The sequence below is a fragment of the Ailuropoda melanoleuca genome, chromosome 12 (assembly GCF_002007445.2).
Source record: "Ailuropoda melanoleuca isolate Jingjing chromosome 12, ASM200744v2, whole genome shotgun sequence".
NCBI classification, from domain to species: Eukaryota; Metazoa; Chordata; class Mammalia; order Carnivora; family Ursidae; genus Ailuropoda; species Ailuropoda melanoleuca.
Window position 1 is genome coordinate 65,011,591 of NC_048229.1, and position 20,620 is coordinate 65,032,210.

Below are 20,620 nucleotides of genomic sequence, written 5' to 3' on the forward strand. Positions count from 1 at the left end.
GCGCTCTGGAATCAGTATTTCTAAAACAGCCTCCTCAGGTGACACATGCACACTGGGGTTAAGCGTGAATTACTCATTTAACGAATGTGTGTTCAGAGCTGTGTCCCGTTACATTTGGAACAAATTTCTATTTCTAGAATTTAAATTTATATATATGTAAATGTTTTTGTTTTAGAAGGCTTTTTTTTTTCTTCAAGATTTTATTTATTTGAGAGCGAGAGCACGCACTGTAGGGGGAGGGGCTAAAGAAGAGGGAGAAGCAGGCTCCTCACTGAGCAGGGAGCCGGGAGCAGGGAGCCAGGTGTGAGGCTTGATTCCAGGACCCTGGGATCATGACCCAAGCTGAAGACAGATGCTTAACTGACTGAGGTGCCCTCAGAAGGCTTCTTTCTTTCTTTTTTTTTTTTTAAGATTTTATTTATTTGATACAGATTGAGAGATAGAAAGAGAGACAGGGCAAGCACAAGCAGGGGGAGCAGCAGGCAGGGGAGAAGCAGGCTCCTTGATGAGCAACAAGTGAGATGTGGCACTTGATCCCAGGACCCTGGGATCATGACCTGAGCCGAAGGTAGATGCCTAACCAGGGAAGGCAGACGCCTAACCGACTGAGCCACCCAGGCGCCCAGAAGGCTTATTTCTTATGTTACTTTTCTATCACAGAGCCTATCACAGTACTTGTGACACAGGAAATATGCCTGAAATGAATATAAGTATTTGAATCTAGTTTCTGGGATATCCTTAGAATCATATGGGATTTCTCTCATAATTTCAGTCTCATTGGGAGGTAAGATATGGGAAGTTAAGATTCACAGATACAGGGGGTTTCCTGAAATAGTAATATACTTAGGTGCTGTAGGAGATGGGACCACTGGAGCCTGGAATAATAGGGGAGTTTGTGAAAAAGAATTTCAGGAGGAGCTTAAAAGTGAGTAGGCATTGGAAGGAAGAGGGTCGGTGCAACTGGTATGATCATAGAAGTAGTTTTATTACCAGCAGGTTTAGGAGTCAGTGGCTGGTACACAAGTCATAAAAAGGAATGGTGGAAAATATTAGTAAAAGGGGTTGGGGATGGATTGTGGAGAGTCTGGGATGAAAAGGACATTTACATGTCAATTTGACAATGTAATGGCAGTTAAAAATGAGGAGCTTACAACACTGCACATCAACCAAGCTTGGAATTCCAAAATGCTGGGATCTCTACCTGGGAATAGCGGTGGATTTTATTTTAGCACACACAGAAACGGAAATATAGCTTTTTTTTTTTTTTTGGAAGATTTTATTTATTTGACAGAGAGAGAGACAGCCAGCAAGAGAGGGAACACAAGCAGGGGGAGTGGGAGAGGAAGAAGCAGGCTCCCAGCAGAAGAGCCTGATGTGGGGCTGGATCCCAGACCTTCGGGATCACGCCCTGAGCCGAAGGCAGATGCTTAAGGACTGAGCGAGCCACCCAGGCGCCCCGGAAATATAGCTGTGTTCTGATCACCAAATAATTCGTTTAAATATCAGATTCCCCTCTCCCAACTTCGAGATATAATCCACGTATAACAAAATCATATTCTCAGTAGTGCCAGAAACTTGGGATACTACCTGTCCATGGCCTTAGGTGAATTACGACCCCGCCTCCCACCTCTTTTTTTAGGACCGCTGTCATTCTTGCCTTGATTACTATATGTCAAGCGCTGTGTAGATACGCTCTCTCATTTAATCGACCAAACAAGGTTATCTCGCCCATTTTACTGGTGAGGAAAATGAGACTTAGACATGGGTCGTCCGGTCACAGCCTAAAGGCTGCAAAAAAAGATGTAAACCCGGGCTGGAATACAGGCCGCACAGGCGGTGGGGGAAAAAAAGATTCGCGTGGAGACGTCACGGCGAAAGGAAGGGAAGGGAAACGGGAAAATGGAGACTCGGCCCCCTCTTCCAGGACTCCGCAGGCCGCTACACCAAGTGAAGCGGTAACCTCTCTTGCGTAACACCTGTCGACCCGCCTCCATCAGAGAACTTTCCAAAATCACGGTACCTGGTTGGCGAGATTGGAGGGAGAGACGATCCTGATTGGTTAGTTGGACCTCGAACCAGGCCTACGCTCCAAGGATGGGGCGAGAGGTGGGCGGGACTTGAAGCTGAATCCGTTGTTTCATTGCTGAAAAGAAAAACGAACCAGGCACTATCCGGAAGCGTGATTGGCTGTTGCCAGGATCCCTCCGACGGCCTGGGGGCCCTAGTTACGGAAGCCGGGGAGGGCTGAGCCCCAGGTCTACCTCGAGGAAGTTAACCTCGGAAACCCGGAGAGTGGCGGAGAAGATCTGTTTCAGGCCCAATGGCAACTGTGGAAGCAAGCGACTGTGATGGGAAAGGGCAAGGGGTCGAGACCTCCGTCACCTATTATCGATTGGAGGAGGTGGCGAAGCGCAACTCCATGAAGGAGATATGGCTGGTGATCCATGGGCGAGTCTACGATATCACCCGTTTCCTTAACGAGGTGGGGCCCGGGAGGTGGGCGGCCCCTGGGAGCTGCACGGGTGAGGGGTGGTCCGGACCGGAAAAGTTGCAGGGTGTGTGTAAGAGGGAAATGAAACTTGGCTAAGGGCAGTAAGGCGTATGAAAGGGACCACAACTCCCCTAGACGGAAACCGAGGGGCTTTAGTTCTGCATGCATTTCTAACCAGCACTAAATTCCGGAGTTTTCAATAATGTCATGTATTGCATATCATATATTGGGTACTTAACTGTTCGTTAGGCCAAACTCTTAAGCCATCATTATCCCCATTTCACAGAAAGGGAAACTGAGCCTCAGGGATTCAGGGCTCTCAAGGTCACACGCTTAACAGCCTAAAACCATTCCAATCTAGGTTTGAAGGGTTCTGAACCTGTGCTCTTTCCACTGCGCCCTTTGAAGTAATTCATTTCTGGTTTTCTTGAGAAGAAGCTGAGACTTTTTTTTTTTACCCCCTGATTATGCTGCCTTTATTTTCTATTAATTTGAGTTGACCTTGAGGCCAGAAGGTCATCAGTTTTTTCTGGTCATTGACTCATCCTCTTTGGTAAATCTTCATATCTGTTGCATTAGATCTCATTAGGCAAGTAATACCGTGGTGCAACTGAGTGATTTTTTTTTTTTTTTAATTTAAGGAAACAGACTTTTGTCTAAAAGAACTTATTGTGTACTTTACATACAAAAATTGTGCCCATTTAAAATGTACAGTTTGATGAGTTTAGACAAATGTATTCATCCATGTAATCTCACTCCCAATTAAGACAGAGCATTTCCCCATCACCCTAAAAAGTTCCCTCTTGCCCCTTGACAGTCCCCCCCACGCCAGTCCCTGAGGCTTTGAGGTATTTATGTATATACACATACTAGAATATATATTTTTGGTTTGTATCATTTTGAGTAATAAAATCTTGTGGTGAATTCCTTGGAAATTCCTGAGCAATATAACCTTATTGTAACTGGCAAAAAAACTTAATTTTTGTTAGTACTTTCTGTGAATCAAATATCGTAGCAAAATATTTTTTCTACATTCTGATTTATAAGTCTATAAAAAGTTTTGAAATGTAAAGCTTACCAAAAGGACATTGTTTTTAATAAATCTTCTTAATGGCCAGTAAGTTAACATCTTAGAATTTAGTAACTTGTATTTGAATGAGGTATGGCCTTTTATGCTTTTAAAAGGTACTTAAAAGTACCTTCCCATTATTTCATCCTTGAATAACTAGTTGAGAGTGACTTGGATGTAGTGATCCTTCTGTTAACAGGATGAGAAACAGGTTCACAGAGATTTTGATTGTACGAATGAGTGGCAGAATCTGGTTTAGATAGATCCCTTGATTTCTCTTGTGTACATAGCATTACTTCAGAAATCTAGCCTTAGCTTGGTCCTTTGGTATATGCCTAAGTTGTGGGTTATAGCCTGTTAAAGCATAGTTCATAATGGCAGGTGATAATGTTTTTCACTTGTGGTTTCATTTCCCCCGAATTTCTTCTTGATTGATTTAGAATACATAATGAACTTGGAAGGAACACTCAGTGCTTGTAGTGGACCTTACTTCAATCTTGAGTAGTGGTTGCTAACTCGGTTCACACATGTTGGTAAAGCCAGAGGCATCACAGGTGTGCCAGAGCTTCTCATGAAGCTTGAGCCACAGCTCTTTACCTGCAGTTAGCTCTTCTGTCATCTCTGTTCTTATTCTCTTGTTCATTGCAAGCCTATTCATTCATTCACTTGCTCATTCAAATATTTAACAAGTGTCTATTATTAGTCAGATACTGTTCACCTAGCTTAGGATACAGCAGTGAATGTGCTGTATTTATGCCTTCATGGAGATTAGTCTTTTGGGACAGTAAGCAGAGTAAATAACTATAATATATGCTATGTTAGGTAGTGGTAGGTTCTAAGAAGAAAAATAGAGCACAGAAGAGGACTATAGACGTAGATGGGATGAGGGTGTAAGGGTAAGGGTTTGAAATTTTAGGTATGATGGCCAGAGTTGGTTTTATTAGGAAGATGACTAGAATAAAAGGCCAGAAGGAAGTTAAGGGAGCTAGCCATGTGGATATCTGCAGGAAGAGCATTCCTGGCAGAGGGAGCAAGTTCAAAGGCTCTGAGGTGGGAGTATGTCTGGTTTTTTTGAGGACAAGTGAGGGAGGCCATAATGGCTGGATAGTAGTAGATGAGGTGAGCATGATCACGTGAGGGCAGATCAGGTACAGCACTGCAGGTTTTAGGGAGGATTTTGACTTTGTGTAGGCTAGGAACCCTCACTGGAGCAGGGGAGTGTCATGATGTGACTTATGGTTTAATAGTACCACTCTGACTGCAAGGTGTAGAAAAGACTGGAGGAGGGCAAAGGGAGAATTGATGAGCCCAGTTAGGAGGCTGTTGTAGTAATTTGGGCAAGAGGTGGCAGTGGCTTGGACCGGGCTGGTGGCAGTCAGGGATGGTGAGTAGTATCCGATTTTGGATGTGTGGGATGTTTTTTGTTTTTTGTTTTGTTTTTAGATTTATTTATTTGGGTGGGGGGTGGAGTAGGGGGCAGCTGAGAGGGCAAGAGTGTCTTAAGCAGAGCACGATGTGGGATTTGATCTCGCAACCCTGAAATCAAGACCTGAGCCAAAACCAACAGTTCGTCCCTGCGCCACCCAGGCCACCCAGGCACCCCCGGATGGGTTTTGATGGTAGGGCCAATAGGATTTAATGATGCATTGGGTTTGAGGAGTGAGAGAAGTAAAAAATGGCACCAAGGTTTTTGGCCTGTAGGTCAGGAAGAATAGAATTGCTATTAGATGAAATGGGAAGATCTACGCTGGTTCTCATTCTTCTCTTTACAATCTTAAATCACTTTGGGGTTCCTCCTTAGAAAGGGGTTCCTAATTGGAAAATCCTGTGCCAGTTGCTTCCTTTTTTTTTTTTTTTAATGAATATGGTTATGATGTTATTCTGGAGTTTGAATGTGATAATTTTGAATTGGTAATGTAATTGAATTACCTTTCCCCTAATATTAACTTTGCATTTTTGAATTAGTGGTATTGGTTTAATTTATTGAAATCATGGTGAAAAACCAAAACCTTGCAGGAGTACACATCATTGTCTTTCCACTTAGAGTAGTTTAGAAAGAACACTTAAAAATGGTTGTACTATCTTATGGCACGGACTAGAAAATATCAAAGTACAGCTCCCTTAGCAAGGGTAAGTATGATTTTGTGAACCTTTGTTTCAGTTAATATTCTGATTTTCTTACTGTGTATCACAGGTGAGAGATGTTTGGAAGCCATTATCTTATGTATAAATAACCATTTCTGAAGAGAATAACTTAAAATAACACATTGTGATATTTTAAAGTTTTCTAGGTATTTTGTAGTGACAATGGACATAAGTGGGAATATTACTATAGGGCTTGCCTCACAAATGGGATAGCATTCAACAGGTATTTCTTAGGTGTTAGCAGGTGCTGTGGTCCTAGGCCCTGGTGGCATATAAAAACATGGTCCTGTCCTCTTGAAGCTACTCTTTGAGGGAAGGCAATAGAAAACAAAAGCAGAAAAACGTTCAGTGATGGTGCTTTCTGTGAAGGAAACAAATAGGAGTTGAGAAAGAAAAATGAGGGTTTAATTTTTTTTTTAATTACGTAAATTCTACCCCCAGTGTGGGGCTTGATCACAACCCTGAGATCGGGAGTCATATGCTCGACCAACTGAGCCAGACAGGCGTCCCAGATCTACTTTAGTAAGAGTGATGTGGAGAGCTTCTGTGAGATGACTTTTAATTGAGCTGAGGAGAGGGAACTAGCTTCGGGAATACTAGAGAAAAGCGCATTCTGATGGCATTTGCAGAGTCAAGCAAGAGTTTGGCCCGTCAGTGGGACTGAAAGCAGCTGTGGCTGTGGTCTAGCCAGTGAAGGTCAAGAATGGCCAGAGAGCTTGGTGGGAGCCAGGCCAGGGAAGGCGGAGTAGGTAGTATGGATTTGATCCTAAATGTATTGGAAAACCATTAAAGTCTTTTAAGATGGCAGTGACATTAAAGCACTTTGCTTTTCCAGTAGATTACTTGGCCTAGAAGTCAAGAATAAGTTGGAGGGAAAAGTGATGCAGAATGGAAGGAAGTAAAACTCTTTCTATCCCAAGGATTTGTTTGAATCTTTCCACATCTTTCATGTATATACAATATATACAAATGTGTACAGATAAATATGGAAATAGAATCAGAGTATTCTTTTTTTTTTAAGTTTATTTTTTCTTAGTAATCACACAATGTGGGGCTCGAACTCTCGGCTCTGAGATCGAGAGTTGTAGGCTCCTCTGACTGAGCCAGCCAGGCACCCCGATCATAGTATATCTTAATTGAATTTTAGTATCTGTTCATTGATTTGGTTTAGTAGTACAAATACTATTTACTGGGTGCTTATTACTCTGAGTGCTTTACCTGGAATTTCTCTTTTAACTTCTGACAACCCACCCCTTTTCTTTTTAAGATTTTTTTATTTATTTCGGGGGGCAGTACAGAAGGAGCGGCAGAGAATCTCAGGCAGACTCCTTGATGAGCAGGGAGACCTTCGCGGGGATTGATCCCGTGACTCTGAGATCATGACCTGAGCTGAAATCAAGAGTCAGATGCTGAACTGACTGAGCCACCCAGGTGCCCTTATTTCTAACACTATAGAATAATGGTATCACTTTTTGTATCTAGTGTCTTTGGCTTCACATATTTGAGACTCATCTTTGTTTTTTCCCTATGTATCAGCAGTTTTTTCCTATTGCTTTTTATTTATTTTCTTTTATTTTAATTTTGTGTATTTATTTCACTTTATGATTGAACTGAAATTTATCTGTTTGCCTATTGATTGACATTTGTGTTGTTTCCATTTTTTGGCCATTATGAATAAAACTGCTGTGAACATTCACAGACAAATTTTTGTGTGGACATATGTTTTCATTCCTCTTGGTTAAATACCTAGGAGTGAGATTTCTGGGTCATACTTTTTTTAACTTTTTAAGCAATCTCAGGCCTTTTCTCAAAGTGTCTGTATCAGTTTATACTCCCACCAGCAGTATATGGTTTTCCAGTTTCTCCACAACCTCCTTGACACACAGTATCTGTCATTGTACTTTTAACCTTTCTACTGGCTATGTGCTGGTATATAAATTATGGTTTTAACTTAGATACTGAGTATCATCATGGCATGATTGGCAATTTTATGGATTTTTGTTAAGTGTTCTATCTTGGCCATTTATAATTGCTTTCTTACTGACTTGAAAACATTCTTCATACATTCTAAGATGCAAGTCCTTTCAGATACAGTTGACCCTTGAATAGCAGGTTTGAACTGCACAGGTCCATTTACACATGGATTTTTTTCAACATAGTATTTCCTCTTCCTTAGGATCTTCTTACTTTTTTTTTTTTCTTTAAGTGGGCTCCACGCCCAGTGTGGGGTTTGAACTCCTGACTCTGAGATCAAGAGTCACATGCACTACCAACTGAGCCGGTCAGGCACCCCATGATCTTAATAACAATTTCTTTTTTTTTTTTTTTAAAGATTTTATTTATTTATTTGACAGAGATAGAGACAGCCAGCGGAGAGAGGGAACACAAGCAGGGGGAGTGGGAGAGGAAGAAGCAGGCTCATAGCTGAAGAGCCTGATGTGGGGCTCGATCCCATAACGCCGGGATCACGCCCTGAGCCGAAGGCAGACGCTTAACCGCTGTGCCACCCAGGCGCCCCTTAATAACAATTTCTTGTCTCTAGCTTACTTTATTGTAAGAACACAGTGTATAATGCATATAACATATAAAATATGTGTTAACCATTTTATTGGTAAGGCTTCTGGTAAACAGGAGGCTAATAGTAATTAAATATTTGGGGAGTCCAAAATTATATACAGATTTTCAGCTGTGTGTAGAGGATGGGGTTCAATGGCAGCCCAACCCCTGCATTGTTTAAGGGTCAGCCTTATATGTATTTTGACTTTTTTTCTCCCAGTGTGTATTTTGCCTTTTCATTTTCTTAATAGCAGTTATTTATTTATTTTTTTTTTTAAAGATTTTATATACTGAGGGGCGCCTGGGTGGCACAGCGGTTAAGCGTCTGCCTTCGGCTCAGGGCGTGATCCCGGCGTTATGGGATCGAGCCCCACATCAGGCTCTTCAGCTATGAGCCTGCTTCTTCCTCTCCCACTCCCCCTGCTTGTGTTCCCTCTCTCGCTGGCTGTCTCTATCTCTGTCAAATAAATAAATAAATTAATTAAAAAAAAAAAAGATTTTATATACTGGGCGCCTGGGTGGTTCGTTTGGTTAAGTGTTTGCCTTCTGCTCAGGTAATGATCCTAGGGTCCTGGGATCAAGTCCCACGTTGGGCTCCCTGCTCTGCAGGGAGTCTCCTTCTCCCTCTGCCCCTCCTTCCACTTGTTCACATCTCAATCTCTCTCTCTCAAACAAATAAATAAAAATCTTTTAAAAAAAGATTTTAAGGGGCGTCTGGGTGGCTCAGTCATTAAGCATCTGCCTTCGGCTCAGGTCAGGATCCCAGGTTCTTGGGATCGAGCCCTGCATTGGGCTCCCTGCTCCACTGGGAGCCTGCCTCTCCCTCTCCCACTCCCCCTGCTTGTGTTCCCTCTCTCGCTGGCTGTCTCTGTCAAATAAATAAAATCTTAAAAAAAAAAAAAAGATTTTAAAGATATTTATTTAGGGAGAGAGTGTGCATGAGTAGGGGGAGGGGCAGAGGGAGACAGAATCACAAGCCGATTCTGCGCTGAGCCAGGAGCCTGAGGCGGCACTCAATACCACGACTCGAGATCAGGACCTGAGCCAAAATCATGAGTTGGCCACCTAACTGACTGAGCCACACAGGAGCCCCACTTAGTACTGATTTTTAAAGAAAATTTGATTCCTTGTATAGATGAAATATAATTCTAATGTCTGGGTGCTGGCTTTGGGGTCTAAATGTCTGGTTCAGTTTACCACTTTACCACCTAATAGTTGTATAACCTTGGGCAAATAGCTCTGTAAAGGCACTTTCTCATCTGTAAAATAGAGATAATTGTACCTACTCCACAGAGTTGTTATGACAATTAATACAGATAATACATATAAAGTCTTGCAGTCCCTGGCATAAAGAGCTCAGTAAGTGTTAGGGGCCATTGAGTGATTGAGGTTATTTTTATTAATAATAAAATTTACTTGTTCCCTGCAGCATCTTTGGAGTGCTTAAGTGGCAGATGTTCTGAAGATGTAAAGGTGAATTAGATGATGTCTTAGACTTGTGAGGGAGAATAAAATCTGTGCACAAGTAATTGTCATGCAAGAAAGACAGAACACAGGCTCTAATGTCATGTTACCCCTGAAAGCTTCAGAGCCTGACGGATAACAATTCTTACTGGATTTTTCCAAGGCTGGTGAAAAGAAAGTGTAATTTGATAGTCATCTAGCCTATTAAATTAACAAATCTGTAGGAAGAATACTTTCTTCTTCTTCTTCTTCTTTTTTTTTTTTAAGATTTATTTATTAGGGGGGCGCCTGGGGGCGCAGTCGTTAAGCGTCTGCCTTCGGCTCAGGGCGTGATCCTGGCATTCTGGGATCGATCCCCACATCAGGCTCCTCTGCTAGGAGCCTGCTTCTTCCTCTCCCACTCCCCTGCTTGTGTTCGCTCTCTTGCTGGCTGTCTCTCTCTGTCAAATAAATAAATCAAATATTTTTTAAAAAAAGATTTATTTATTAGAGAGAGAGAGCGTCAGCATGAGCAGGGGAAGCAGCAGGCAGAGAGAGAGGGAGAAGCAGGCTCCGGTGAGCAGGGAACCGATGCTGGGCTAAATCTCAGGGTCCTGGGATCGTGAGCTGAGCTGGAGGCAGATGGTTAACTGACTGAGCCACCCAGATTCCCAAGAATACTTTCTTTCCTTGAGTAGTTGCAAGTGGTTAGTCCTAGGGAAAGCTAGAAATAAAACGAGGCAAAATTTAACCTCCAGTACTGTCCAGGTGAGATGCTCTGATGAACAAATTGACTTTCACTTATTTGTTTTGCGTGTGGGTATGTGTGTGGCATATACACCGGCGCGCGCGTGCGCGATAGAGCCCGTGCGCTCAAACAGGAGGGAAAGAGGGCAGAGTGAGCTCTCTCTAGGTCTCGCTATCTTCCAGGTATGCTGTGTTCTAGAATACAGCCATGAAAAAAACAACCACGGTTGCTGTTCTTAACAGAGCTTATAGTCTAGCAGGCAAAGACATCAAATAAATAATGGCAGTTGTCATAAATGAATACTTTGAAGGTACCTAAGGAATTGTGAAAATCTATAGCTGTGGGATTTAATCTGCTAGGGATAAGTTATGTTTGGATCTGCAGACCTGAGATTTGACCCCTGGACAGTGGTGACTGCCAAGGTTACACCTTTTCTGGCAGCCATCAAGTTTGCCTCTCCTAGGGGACACCTCTACTTTACTCAGCTCTTTGTAATCCAAATGCAAATGAGTACCTGCAAATGCCAGTGAATGCCTGTGGACCTGCACCATTTCCTCCTGTTCACCACTCAGGTCTGTCATCTTTCTCTGCCCTGTCAGATTGTTTTTCAGAATGTGAGTTTTGTCCTCACTAGAATTTCAATCTCCATATCTCATTTTGATGAGATATTCTGCCCATCTGTTTAACTAGAGGGTCTTCTTTTCATCACCCAGCTTAATTTTGCAGCTTCCCAAATCTTAATGTTTCTAGATTTTATTTTCTAAGCCTGGTGGTCTTTAGCATATCCCTATTGTTACATTTTTTTACATCATTATGGGATTTCCACTCACAGAAAATTTGTGTAATTTTTTCCCATCAAGATTTTTATTCCCTGGGATGCCTGGGTGGCTCAGTCGGTTAAGTAGATGGAAACATACAATATTTGTCCTTTGGTACCTGGCTTCTTTCACTTAACATGTTTTGGTTTTTAAAAATTTTATTGTGGTAAAATATGCATAACGTAAAATATGCATAACATAAAGTTGATTATTTTAACCTTTATTTATTTATTTACTTTAAAAGATTTTATTTATTTATTTGACAGGGAGAGAGACAGCCAGCGAGAGAGGGAACACAGCAGGGGAGTGGGAGAGGAAGAAGCAGGCTCCCAGGGGAGGAGCCCGATGTGGGACTCGATCCTGGAATGCCGGGACCATGCCCTGAGCCAAAGGCAGACGCCTAACGACTGCGCCACCCAGGCGCCCGGATTTTAACCATATTTAAGTGTTTGCCTTCAGCTCAGGTCCTGATCCCAGGATCCTGGGATCGAGTGCCGCATCGGGCTCCTTGCTTGATGGGGAGCCTGCTTCTCCCTCTGCCTGCTGCTCCTGCTGCTTGTGTGGGCGCTTTCTCTCTCCTTGCTCTCTCTCAAATAAATAAATAAAATCTTAAAAAAAAAAAAAAAAGATTGTTATTCCCTGTCATTCTTCACATTCTCTTCTGCCATCTGACCCCTGTCCTTTGCATAGAATTAGTAATCTGGAAGTATATTTTCGGTTACTAATTTGTCTTCTCTCTTTCTGTATTAAAACATACATTTTCTGTCTTCTTTTCAATAATATTTAGTTATTGAACTTAAGGAAGAGCCGAAAGTCTTCCTCCCTACCACATATGCTTTGGACAGATGAACTGACTGAAATCCTTCACGTTACAAAATTTTCCTTTGTATCTTTGAAGTATTTTACTTGATTATTGCCGGGACTGAGAGAGAAATGAATGGATCACAGTCGTTGTTCATCACTTTTGAAAGTTTATGATCTTGCTTGCAGTGTCGTTTATTTAAAACATTTTCTTTGTTAACATTGTGTAACTGCTTACATAATAAAAGCTGGGACAAGGTCCATTAGTCTTAAAACACAAAGGCTGTCCAAATCAAAAGTTTTTGGTAAATTCATATGAGATTTAAAAGCAAAGCAAGTCCTAAAAAAAGTGGGAAATATGGACTGCCTTATATTAGATTTACTGAATAAAAGTGGGGAGAAATTTATGATTTTCCAATAGATTTGAATAGTGTAGGCCCCCAACCTGGATTATTCAGGTTAACCCCTGAAACTCTTATGGTCCCATTTGTTTTATTTTGCTCTGATTCAGACAAAAGTAAGTTTTTGGCTAATGTTAATTATAGGTATACCTATTTTTATTATTTTAGTTTTATTATTTTTTAGTTTTATTATTTTTTATTGTGGTAAAATATATGTAACAGAATTTGCCATTTAATCAGTTGTACAATTCAGTGGCATTAATTTCATTTACATTGTTGTACAACCGACCAACACTGTTAATCTGTTTCTAAAACTTTTTCATCACCTCAAGCAGAACTCTGTAACCACTAGGCAATAACTACCCCTCATCACTCTTCCTCTGATAACTTCTAATCTGTTTTGTCTCCAGAATTGCTTAATTCTAGGTACCTCAAGTAAAATGGAAACATACAATATTTGTCCTTTGGTGTCTGGCTCCTTTCACTTAATATAATGTTTTGGTTTTTAAAAATTTTATTGTGGTAAAATATGCATAACATAAAATTGATTATTTTAACCATATTTAATTGTACAGTTCAGTGGCGTTAAGTACATTCACATCATTGTGTAACTCTCACCACCATTTATCTCCAGAACATTTTTGTCACCCCAAAGTGAAACTCTACCCATTAAATGATAACTCCATTGCCCCTTCTCCCAGCCCCTGGTAATCACTGTTGGATTTTTCTGTCTTATGAGTTTGACTATTCTAGGTATCACATATAAATTGAATAATTTAATATTTGCCCTTTTGTATCTAGCTTGTTTCACTTAGTATAATGTCTTTAAGGTTCATCCATGTTGTAGCATGTGTCAGAATTTCCTTCCTTTTAAGGCTGAATAATATCCCATTATATGTATATATACTGCATTTTGTTTGTCCATTCAGCCATTCATCAGTGGACACTTGGATTGTTTCCATCTTTTGGCTATTTGTGAACAATACTGCAGTAAACATTGGGATACAAGTATCTATCGGAGAGCTTGTTTTGGTTCATTTGAGTATATACCAAGGAGTGGAATTGCTCAGTCATACAGCTGTTCTGTGCTTTTTGTGGAACTCAGCCATTTTCCGCAGCAGCATTTTACATTTCCACCAGCAGTGAATGAGGGTTGCAGTTTTCCCACACTGTCTCCAACACTTACTCTTTTTTCACTTAAAGCCATCCTAGCCAGGTGTCCAGTGGTATCTCACTGTGGTTTGATTTGCATTTCCCAAATGACTGATGATGTTCATGTACTTTCCTCTGTGTATTGTCTTTGGAGAAATACCTAATCGAGTTCTTTGCCCATTTTTCAATTGAATTGTTTGTCTTTTGCTTATAAATTGGATTTCTTTATATATTCCGGATATCAATCCTTTATTAGACATTTGATTTGCAACTATTTGCTCCCATTCTGTTGCTTGTCATTTCACTTTCTTGGTAATGTTTTTTGATGTACAAAAGTTTTTAATTTTGAGAGAGTTAAGTTTCTCCTCATCAGTAATTACTTTAAATGTAAATGGATTAAATTCCTTTTTAAAAAGGATTATTTATTTGAGAGAGAGAGAGCACACATACATACAAGTGCGTGAGTAGGGGAAGGGGCATAGGGTAAGGGAGGGAGAGAATCTCAGGCAGACTCCCATCTGCGCTCAGAGATCAACACGGGGCAAAACCTAGAGTCACAGTTTCACCCCAACTGAGCCATCCAGGAGCCCCTAAATGGATTAAATTCTTAAATCAAAAGACAGAGGTTGACAGAATGGATAAAAATACAGGATCCAACAATATGCTGTCTACAGGAGACTCATTTTAGTTTTGTTTTCTTTTTTAAGATTTTATTTATTTATTTGACAGGGTACAAGCAGGGGGTTTGGCAGGCAGAGGGAGAAGCAGACTCCCCACTGAGCAGGCAGCCTGATGTGGGGCTCAATCCCAGAACCCTGGGACCATGACCTGAGCTGAAGGCAGATGCTTAACAGACTGAACCACCCAGGCACTCCTATTTTCAACTTTTTGAGGAATCCCCATACTGTTTTCCAGAGTGGCTGCACCAGCTTGCATTCCCACCAACAGTGAAAGAATCCTATTCACTGCTTTCTTCTTCATCTCTGGAGGTCCTTGCTCTATTGACTTTAATCCTGTAGATTTGTTTTATTTTTGAACTTTTTACAAATGAGACAGTCACAGGTTTTTGTTTTGTTTTTTTTTTTAAGATTTTTTTTATTTATTAGAGAGCAAGTGAGAGAGAGCACGAGTGGTAGTGAGGGCCAGAGGCAGAGGGAGAAGTATACTTGAGCTTGACAGGGGGCTTGATGAGATCATGACCTGAGATCATGACCTGAGCTCATGACCTGAGCTGAAGGCAGATCATGACCTGAGCTGAAGGCAGACGTTTAACTGACTGAGCCCCCCAGGCGCCCCACGAGTGTCACAGTTTATATATACCTAGTGTCTTTTGTTTGCCATATATATTCTTTTGTGTTGTGGATATTACAGTGGTTTGTTCTTTTTCATTACTGATTAGTATTCTGTAGGATTATATTGTGATTTATTCATACTCTGCTTATGGCCATTGGGTTTTCTTTTTTATTCCCTCTTTTTTTGAGACTTTATTTGAGAGACAGAGTGTGTGTGTGTGTGTGTGTTAGCAGGGGGAGGGGCAGAGGGAGAGGGACAGAGAGATTCTTGAGCAGACTCCCCACTGAGCACAGAGCCCAATGGAGGGCTCCATCTCACGACCCCGAGACATGCCTGAGCTGAAATCAAGAGTCCAGCACTTAACGGACTGTGCCACCCAGGTAGCCCAGGCATTGGGTTTTCAAGTTTAGGGTGATAATAAATAATGCTGTTGTGATCATTTGTGTATGTATATAAGTTCATATATCTATACACATTTCTTTTGGGTATATGCTTAGGGAATTCAGTTTGATTTTTTAATTGAAAATTTTATTGAAATAATTGTAGATTCATATGTACTTGTAAAAAATAATAGATCACTTGTATCTTTTACCCATTTCCCCCAATGGTAACATTCTGTGAAACTGTAGTACAGGGGTGCCTGGGTGGCTTAGTCATTTAAGCGTCTACCTTCGGCTCAGGTCATGATCCCAGGGTCCTGGGATTGAGCCCCTCCTTGGGCTCCCTGCTTGGCAGGGAGTCTGCTTCTCCCTCTTCCTGTGCCCCTCCCTCCCTGACTTGTATGTACGCACAGTCTCTCTCTCTCTCTCTCTCAAAAAAGTAGTCTTTAAAAAAACAAAACAAAACTGTAGTACAATACCACAAGCAGGATATTGACATTAATTGGACCCACAGATCTTATTCTGACCTCCCCAGTTTTACTTCTATCAAACTGATTTGCCTTTTAAAGAGAAAGCAAGTTGGTTTACTTTGTAGAGTCAAGAGTCATTCACTTTTGATTACAGTACTCAGCATGCAAATTACATTTACCTCTTGATACAGAAATGGCACCTTGCCACTTCCTTAGGGCATTTAATCCAGACATTTATTCCTGGGCAGCTTTTCTCTATGTATCTGCCAGCACTTGCCCTCTACCTTCTTATAATGATATGTAAACTCTTATCCAGAATAACTGGGTCTTTAGTTCAGTTGAGTCACCATAGTACAGTACAGAGCCATTGATTTTTTCCAGCTGATTTGATGTGTTCTGAACTGCACATGAAAAATATCCCATTATTTAACCTATAGGTGATCATTCCTTAAGGCACTGGAGAATCCCGCAGTGTCTCAGGGTCACCAATCTCCCTGGACAGTTTTAAGAGACATAGAACGTTTGTTAAGTCTATCCTGGCTCTGCGTATTCACTCTGAAAAATAATTTATTTGAATGAAGTTTTGATACATTTGCTCTTTATGTCATTCTGTAGGCTCAAAATGAGCAATACAGGGATATTTGTTTTGCTTATACATGGTAAATTTTCATTAATAAAAATTATTTTTGTAAAGGAAGTTATTAAAATACTAGCATATAAATTAGATGTAAAAATTCAGGGTATTTGAATCCCAAGAAAACAGGAGCTTACTGTGGTTTAGATATCAGGCTGATTGTGCATGATAATTATTATAATTGGCAGTGTTTCTTCCAAAGATTGAATTTTTGCTAAATTTTTATAGTGATAACTAGCTTGAGTTTCCCCTTTCTCTGCCTTTCATTTCTGTTGTCACCAGAGGGAATTTTTAAACCTTTTAAAAATAGTTCTTTCCCTGTAAGTCACCCTGAACACAATTATTTCCTCTAGTTTCAAACATAAAGGGGAACCTGGTTCAGACAAGAATGAATCTTGTTGCACGTCCACGGGCTCATGTGTTCTCCTTTTTATTCTGAGGTGCCCTAGCTCAAACAGCTTACAAGGTTAAGGACTACTCTATTTGTTCCCCAAAGAGCTAATCCTTGCTTCAATAAGTAGAGGTCTACAATTTTTTTTTGAACATGCCTTCAAAGTGGAGATCTTTGGCCATGAGCTCCTCTTTGACATCATCAAGTGCCCACTGGCAGTCTGTTAGCTCCAGAACTTTCCACTTTGCCTTGAAAGTTTTTTTTTTTTAAAGATTTTATTTATTTATTCGACAGAGATAGAGACAGCCAGCGAGAGAGGGAACACAAGCAGGGGGAGTGGGAGAGGAAGAAGCAGGCTCATAGCAGAAGAGCCTGATGTGGGGCTCGATCCCAGAACGCTGGGATCACGCCCTGAGCCGAAGGCAGACGCTTAACCGCTGTGCCACCCAGGCACCCCTGCCTTGAAAGTTTTGTTGCTGTCTGTGGGCATGGCCATGGCTGCTCCAGTCATCTTTGCCTGGATTGTTCTTTTTTTTTTAAGATATTATTTATTTACTTAACACAGAGAGAACACAAGCAGGGGGAGCAGCAGAGGGAGAGGGAGAAGGGAGATTGAGAGCCTGATGCGGGGCTTGATCCCAGGACTCTGGGATCATGACCTGAGCCGAAGGCAGACACTCAAACTGACTGAGCCACCCAGGTGCCTCTGCCTGGATTATTCTTGACTGGTCATTGGTTTTATTTTGGCCCGGAATAAGAATAAATGCTGTGTATCCTAAATACATAGAAGTACCAGGATGTAGCATTTATCTAGGATGCAGCAAATGTGAGTAGTTGAATTCCTTGCTATAGCATATGCTTAAAACAGGGTCAGTGGAAACAGGACTTTTATTGTAACAAAGCCTGAGCATGTCATGTTTATTCATTCACTAGTAAGAATAATTGGGAAGATGTTTGTTACATTTTCTTTCACCATGTCTGTGAACATACTGGAATCAGTCATAAGAGAAGGTAGTACTGTTTTCCCTTTAATTTTTCTGAAAAATCCATCCTTTGGGTTGTTGGAAGTAGTATTTTCATGTCAAGAAGGACTGTTTGGGAATATTATTTCCATTTTCCCTGAGGACTATGCTTTGTATTAGGACTTCAGCTGTCAAGTACTTGCTCCTGGGTGAGTTTCTTATCACTCTGCAGCAGGATGGACACATAGTGGGGGAGCATACCCACAGAGAGCAGAGAGGCTGCTGATGAACATGGGCAGGACCACCCAGAGGCTCATGTTGGAGTCAAGCTGCAGCTCCTGCCATCTTTTTTTTTTTTTTTAAGTTTTAATTTATTTTTTTTAGAGAGAGAGAGGTATGGAGGGACAGAGGGAGAGGGAGAGAGAATCTTAAGCAGGCTCCACGCCCAGCATGGAGCCAGTCTCAGGGCTCAATCTCACAGACCTGAGACCATGACCTGAGCTGAAGTCAAAAGTCAGACACGTTACTGAGCCGTCCAGGCACCCCTAAAGATTTTATTTTTATGTAATCTCCACACCCAACGTGGAGCTTCTGTTGCAGAGTTACATGCTCTATCCACTGAGCCAGCCAGGTGCCCCCCTACCATCTTTCTTTATTGAGAGCCCGCCTAGTGAGGGTCACAGGCCAGGCCCTCAGTCTGGGCATTACCTTGGCCCAGAACTGGCCCTGGCTGTGCTGTGGCCTCAGGCCTAGTGCACTGCCTTTGGCTGGACTGCCATTTTATTTTGTTTTACTTTAGTATTTTTTAAAATTTATTTATGCGAGAGAGAGTGTAGGGGGTGTGGAGACAGAAGGAGAGAATCTCAAGCAGACTCCGTGCTCACACAGGGCTCGAACTCAAGACCCTGAGACCATGATCTGAGCCGAAAAAGTTGGATGCTTAACCGACTGAGCCACCCAAGGTGCCCCTGCCATTTGATTTTAAATAGTATCTGAAGTTTATAGAGTTCTAAAAGTCACCAAGGTTCCCTGAAATCTTTTGATTGTTCTAAACCATCTGTATTAAGACCACATATTGAAACGAGAGGTACTAAACCTAGGGTGTTTTTGACCACTTCAACCGTCCTTGCCTCAGTGGAAAAAAATCAGGCTATAAAACAGGGTATACCATATGAATTCTTTTTTATAAAAATATGAAAAATTTATTTATTGCCTACTCTATCAAATAAGTACTCAATAAAAATTGTAGCATAAGATTTTTTTCTTTTTTTTTATTATGTTATGTTAGTCACCATGCAGTACATCATTAGTTTTTGATGTAGCATAATGATTGAAATGATTGAATATACAGTAAAAACAGTGGATATATATTATGTATATAATTGATTAAGTGTGGCACTTTTTTTTTTTTTAAGAGAGAAAGTGCATGTACGTGTGCACATGCAAGTGGTGTTGGGGGAAGGGGCAGACGGAGAGGGAGAGAGAATCTAAAGCAGGCTCCATACTCAGCACGGGACCAACACGGAGCTCGATCTCACCACCCCTGAGATCACCACCATAGCCAAAGTCAAGATTTGGGGCTTAACTGACTAAGCCACCCAGGCACTCCAACTGTTACACTTTCTTATTTGTTTATAATTGGTGAGAGATTGGTGAAAATGAAAATACTCTGTAGCTGCAGATAGAGCCGTGCAGGAAGTCATAAATTCAGCCATTTCCTGAAATATCTCAAGATGCTAAGAGATTTCGTTATCCTTTTGCTCTGAAAGGCAACATAATAGTTGGGATATATCATAAGGAAGAACTGTCTTCCGTATTTGAGGTATATAGAGCACATTGGGGGGCACGTGGGTGGCTTGGTTGGGCACCTGCCTTCAGTTCAGGTCCTGATCTCAGGGTCCTGGGATCAAGTCCCACATCGGGCTCTTTGCTCAGCGGGAAGTCTGCTTCTCCCTCTGCCTGCTGCTCGCCCTGCTTGTTCTCACTCTCTGACAAACAAATAAGATCTTTAAAAAAAAGAAAAGAAAAAGGATACCTGGGTGGCTCAGTTCGTTAAGCTTCTGACTCTTGGTTTTGGCTCAGGTCATGATCTCTGGGTTTTTGAGATCAAGTCCTGCATTGGGCTTAGCAAGGAGTCTGCTTCAGATGCTCTGTCACTTTCCCTCTCCTTCCCCTCTGCCCCTTCCCCCAGTTGCCCCCCCCCAATAAAGAGATAAAATCTATTTCGAATAAGGATGATAATATTATTCCTGCCTAAAAGGTTGTTATAATAAAAACTACTTAAAAGCATCACTTGATATTTAAAAGATATAAATTTAGATAAGTCATATAATATAAATTCTAAATTTGCTCATTGTAAGTAAGTGTTGATTGAGTGTTTAAGTCAGGGACTTGCTAAATGTAATTTTTAAATATTCATTTTCTCAATAGGTGGTACTTTACTTGGTAAAACAATTTCAAAAGGGTCTACAGTGAAAAATCTTCCTTTTATCTTTTCTCCCGGCTCCCAGGTTCTTTTCATTGTTTTCAGAGAGATACATATATGTATCTGCTTTTTAAAGTCACAGTTGGTAGCACAGCATATAACTATACCTTTCTCTTTCTGAGTACAAAGTATTTCATGTCTTTATCTCATTTGATACAATAGTAGTTAAGATAGGTACTCCTGTTATCTCCATTTTATAAACAAGAAAGCAAAGACTTCTCAGTTTCTTAGTAACTTTTCCAAGGTAGTATAGCTTGTCAGTTCCAGACAGAATCTACTTCCTAGGTATAGAGGCAGTTATTTTGGTACCACTTATTAACTTTTTATTTTGAAACCATTTCCAACTTACAGAAAAGTTGCAAGAATAGAGTAAAGAATTCC

General features: G+C 41.1%; 1 protein-coding gene and 1 pseudogene across 1 annotated transcript in view; one reads left to right on the plus strand and one right to left on the minus strand.

Annotated features, from left to right (window-relative positions):
- Positions 1–2,206: 2,206 nt before the first annotated feature.
- Positions 2,207–20,620, plus strand: part of LOC100475166 (cytochrome b5 type B) — a 36,471-nt gene continuing 18,057 nt past the window's right edge. Inside the window, exon 1 of the mRNA XM_002923653.4 lies at positions 2,207–2,482. Within this exon, the coding sequence (XP_002923699.2) occupies positions 2,321–2,482 (162 nt within the window). The 5' untranslated portion in view covers positions 2,207–2,320. The remainder of the gene's footprint in view (positions 2,483–20,620) is intronic.
- Positions 16,216–19,469, minus strand: LOC117795110 (annotated as a pseudogene).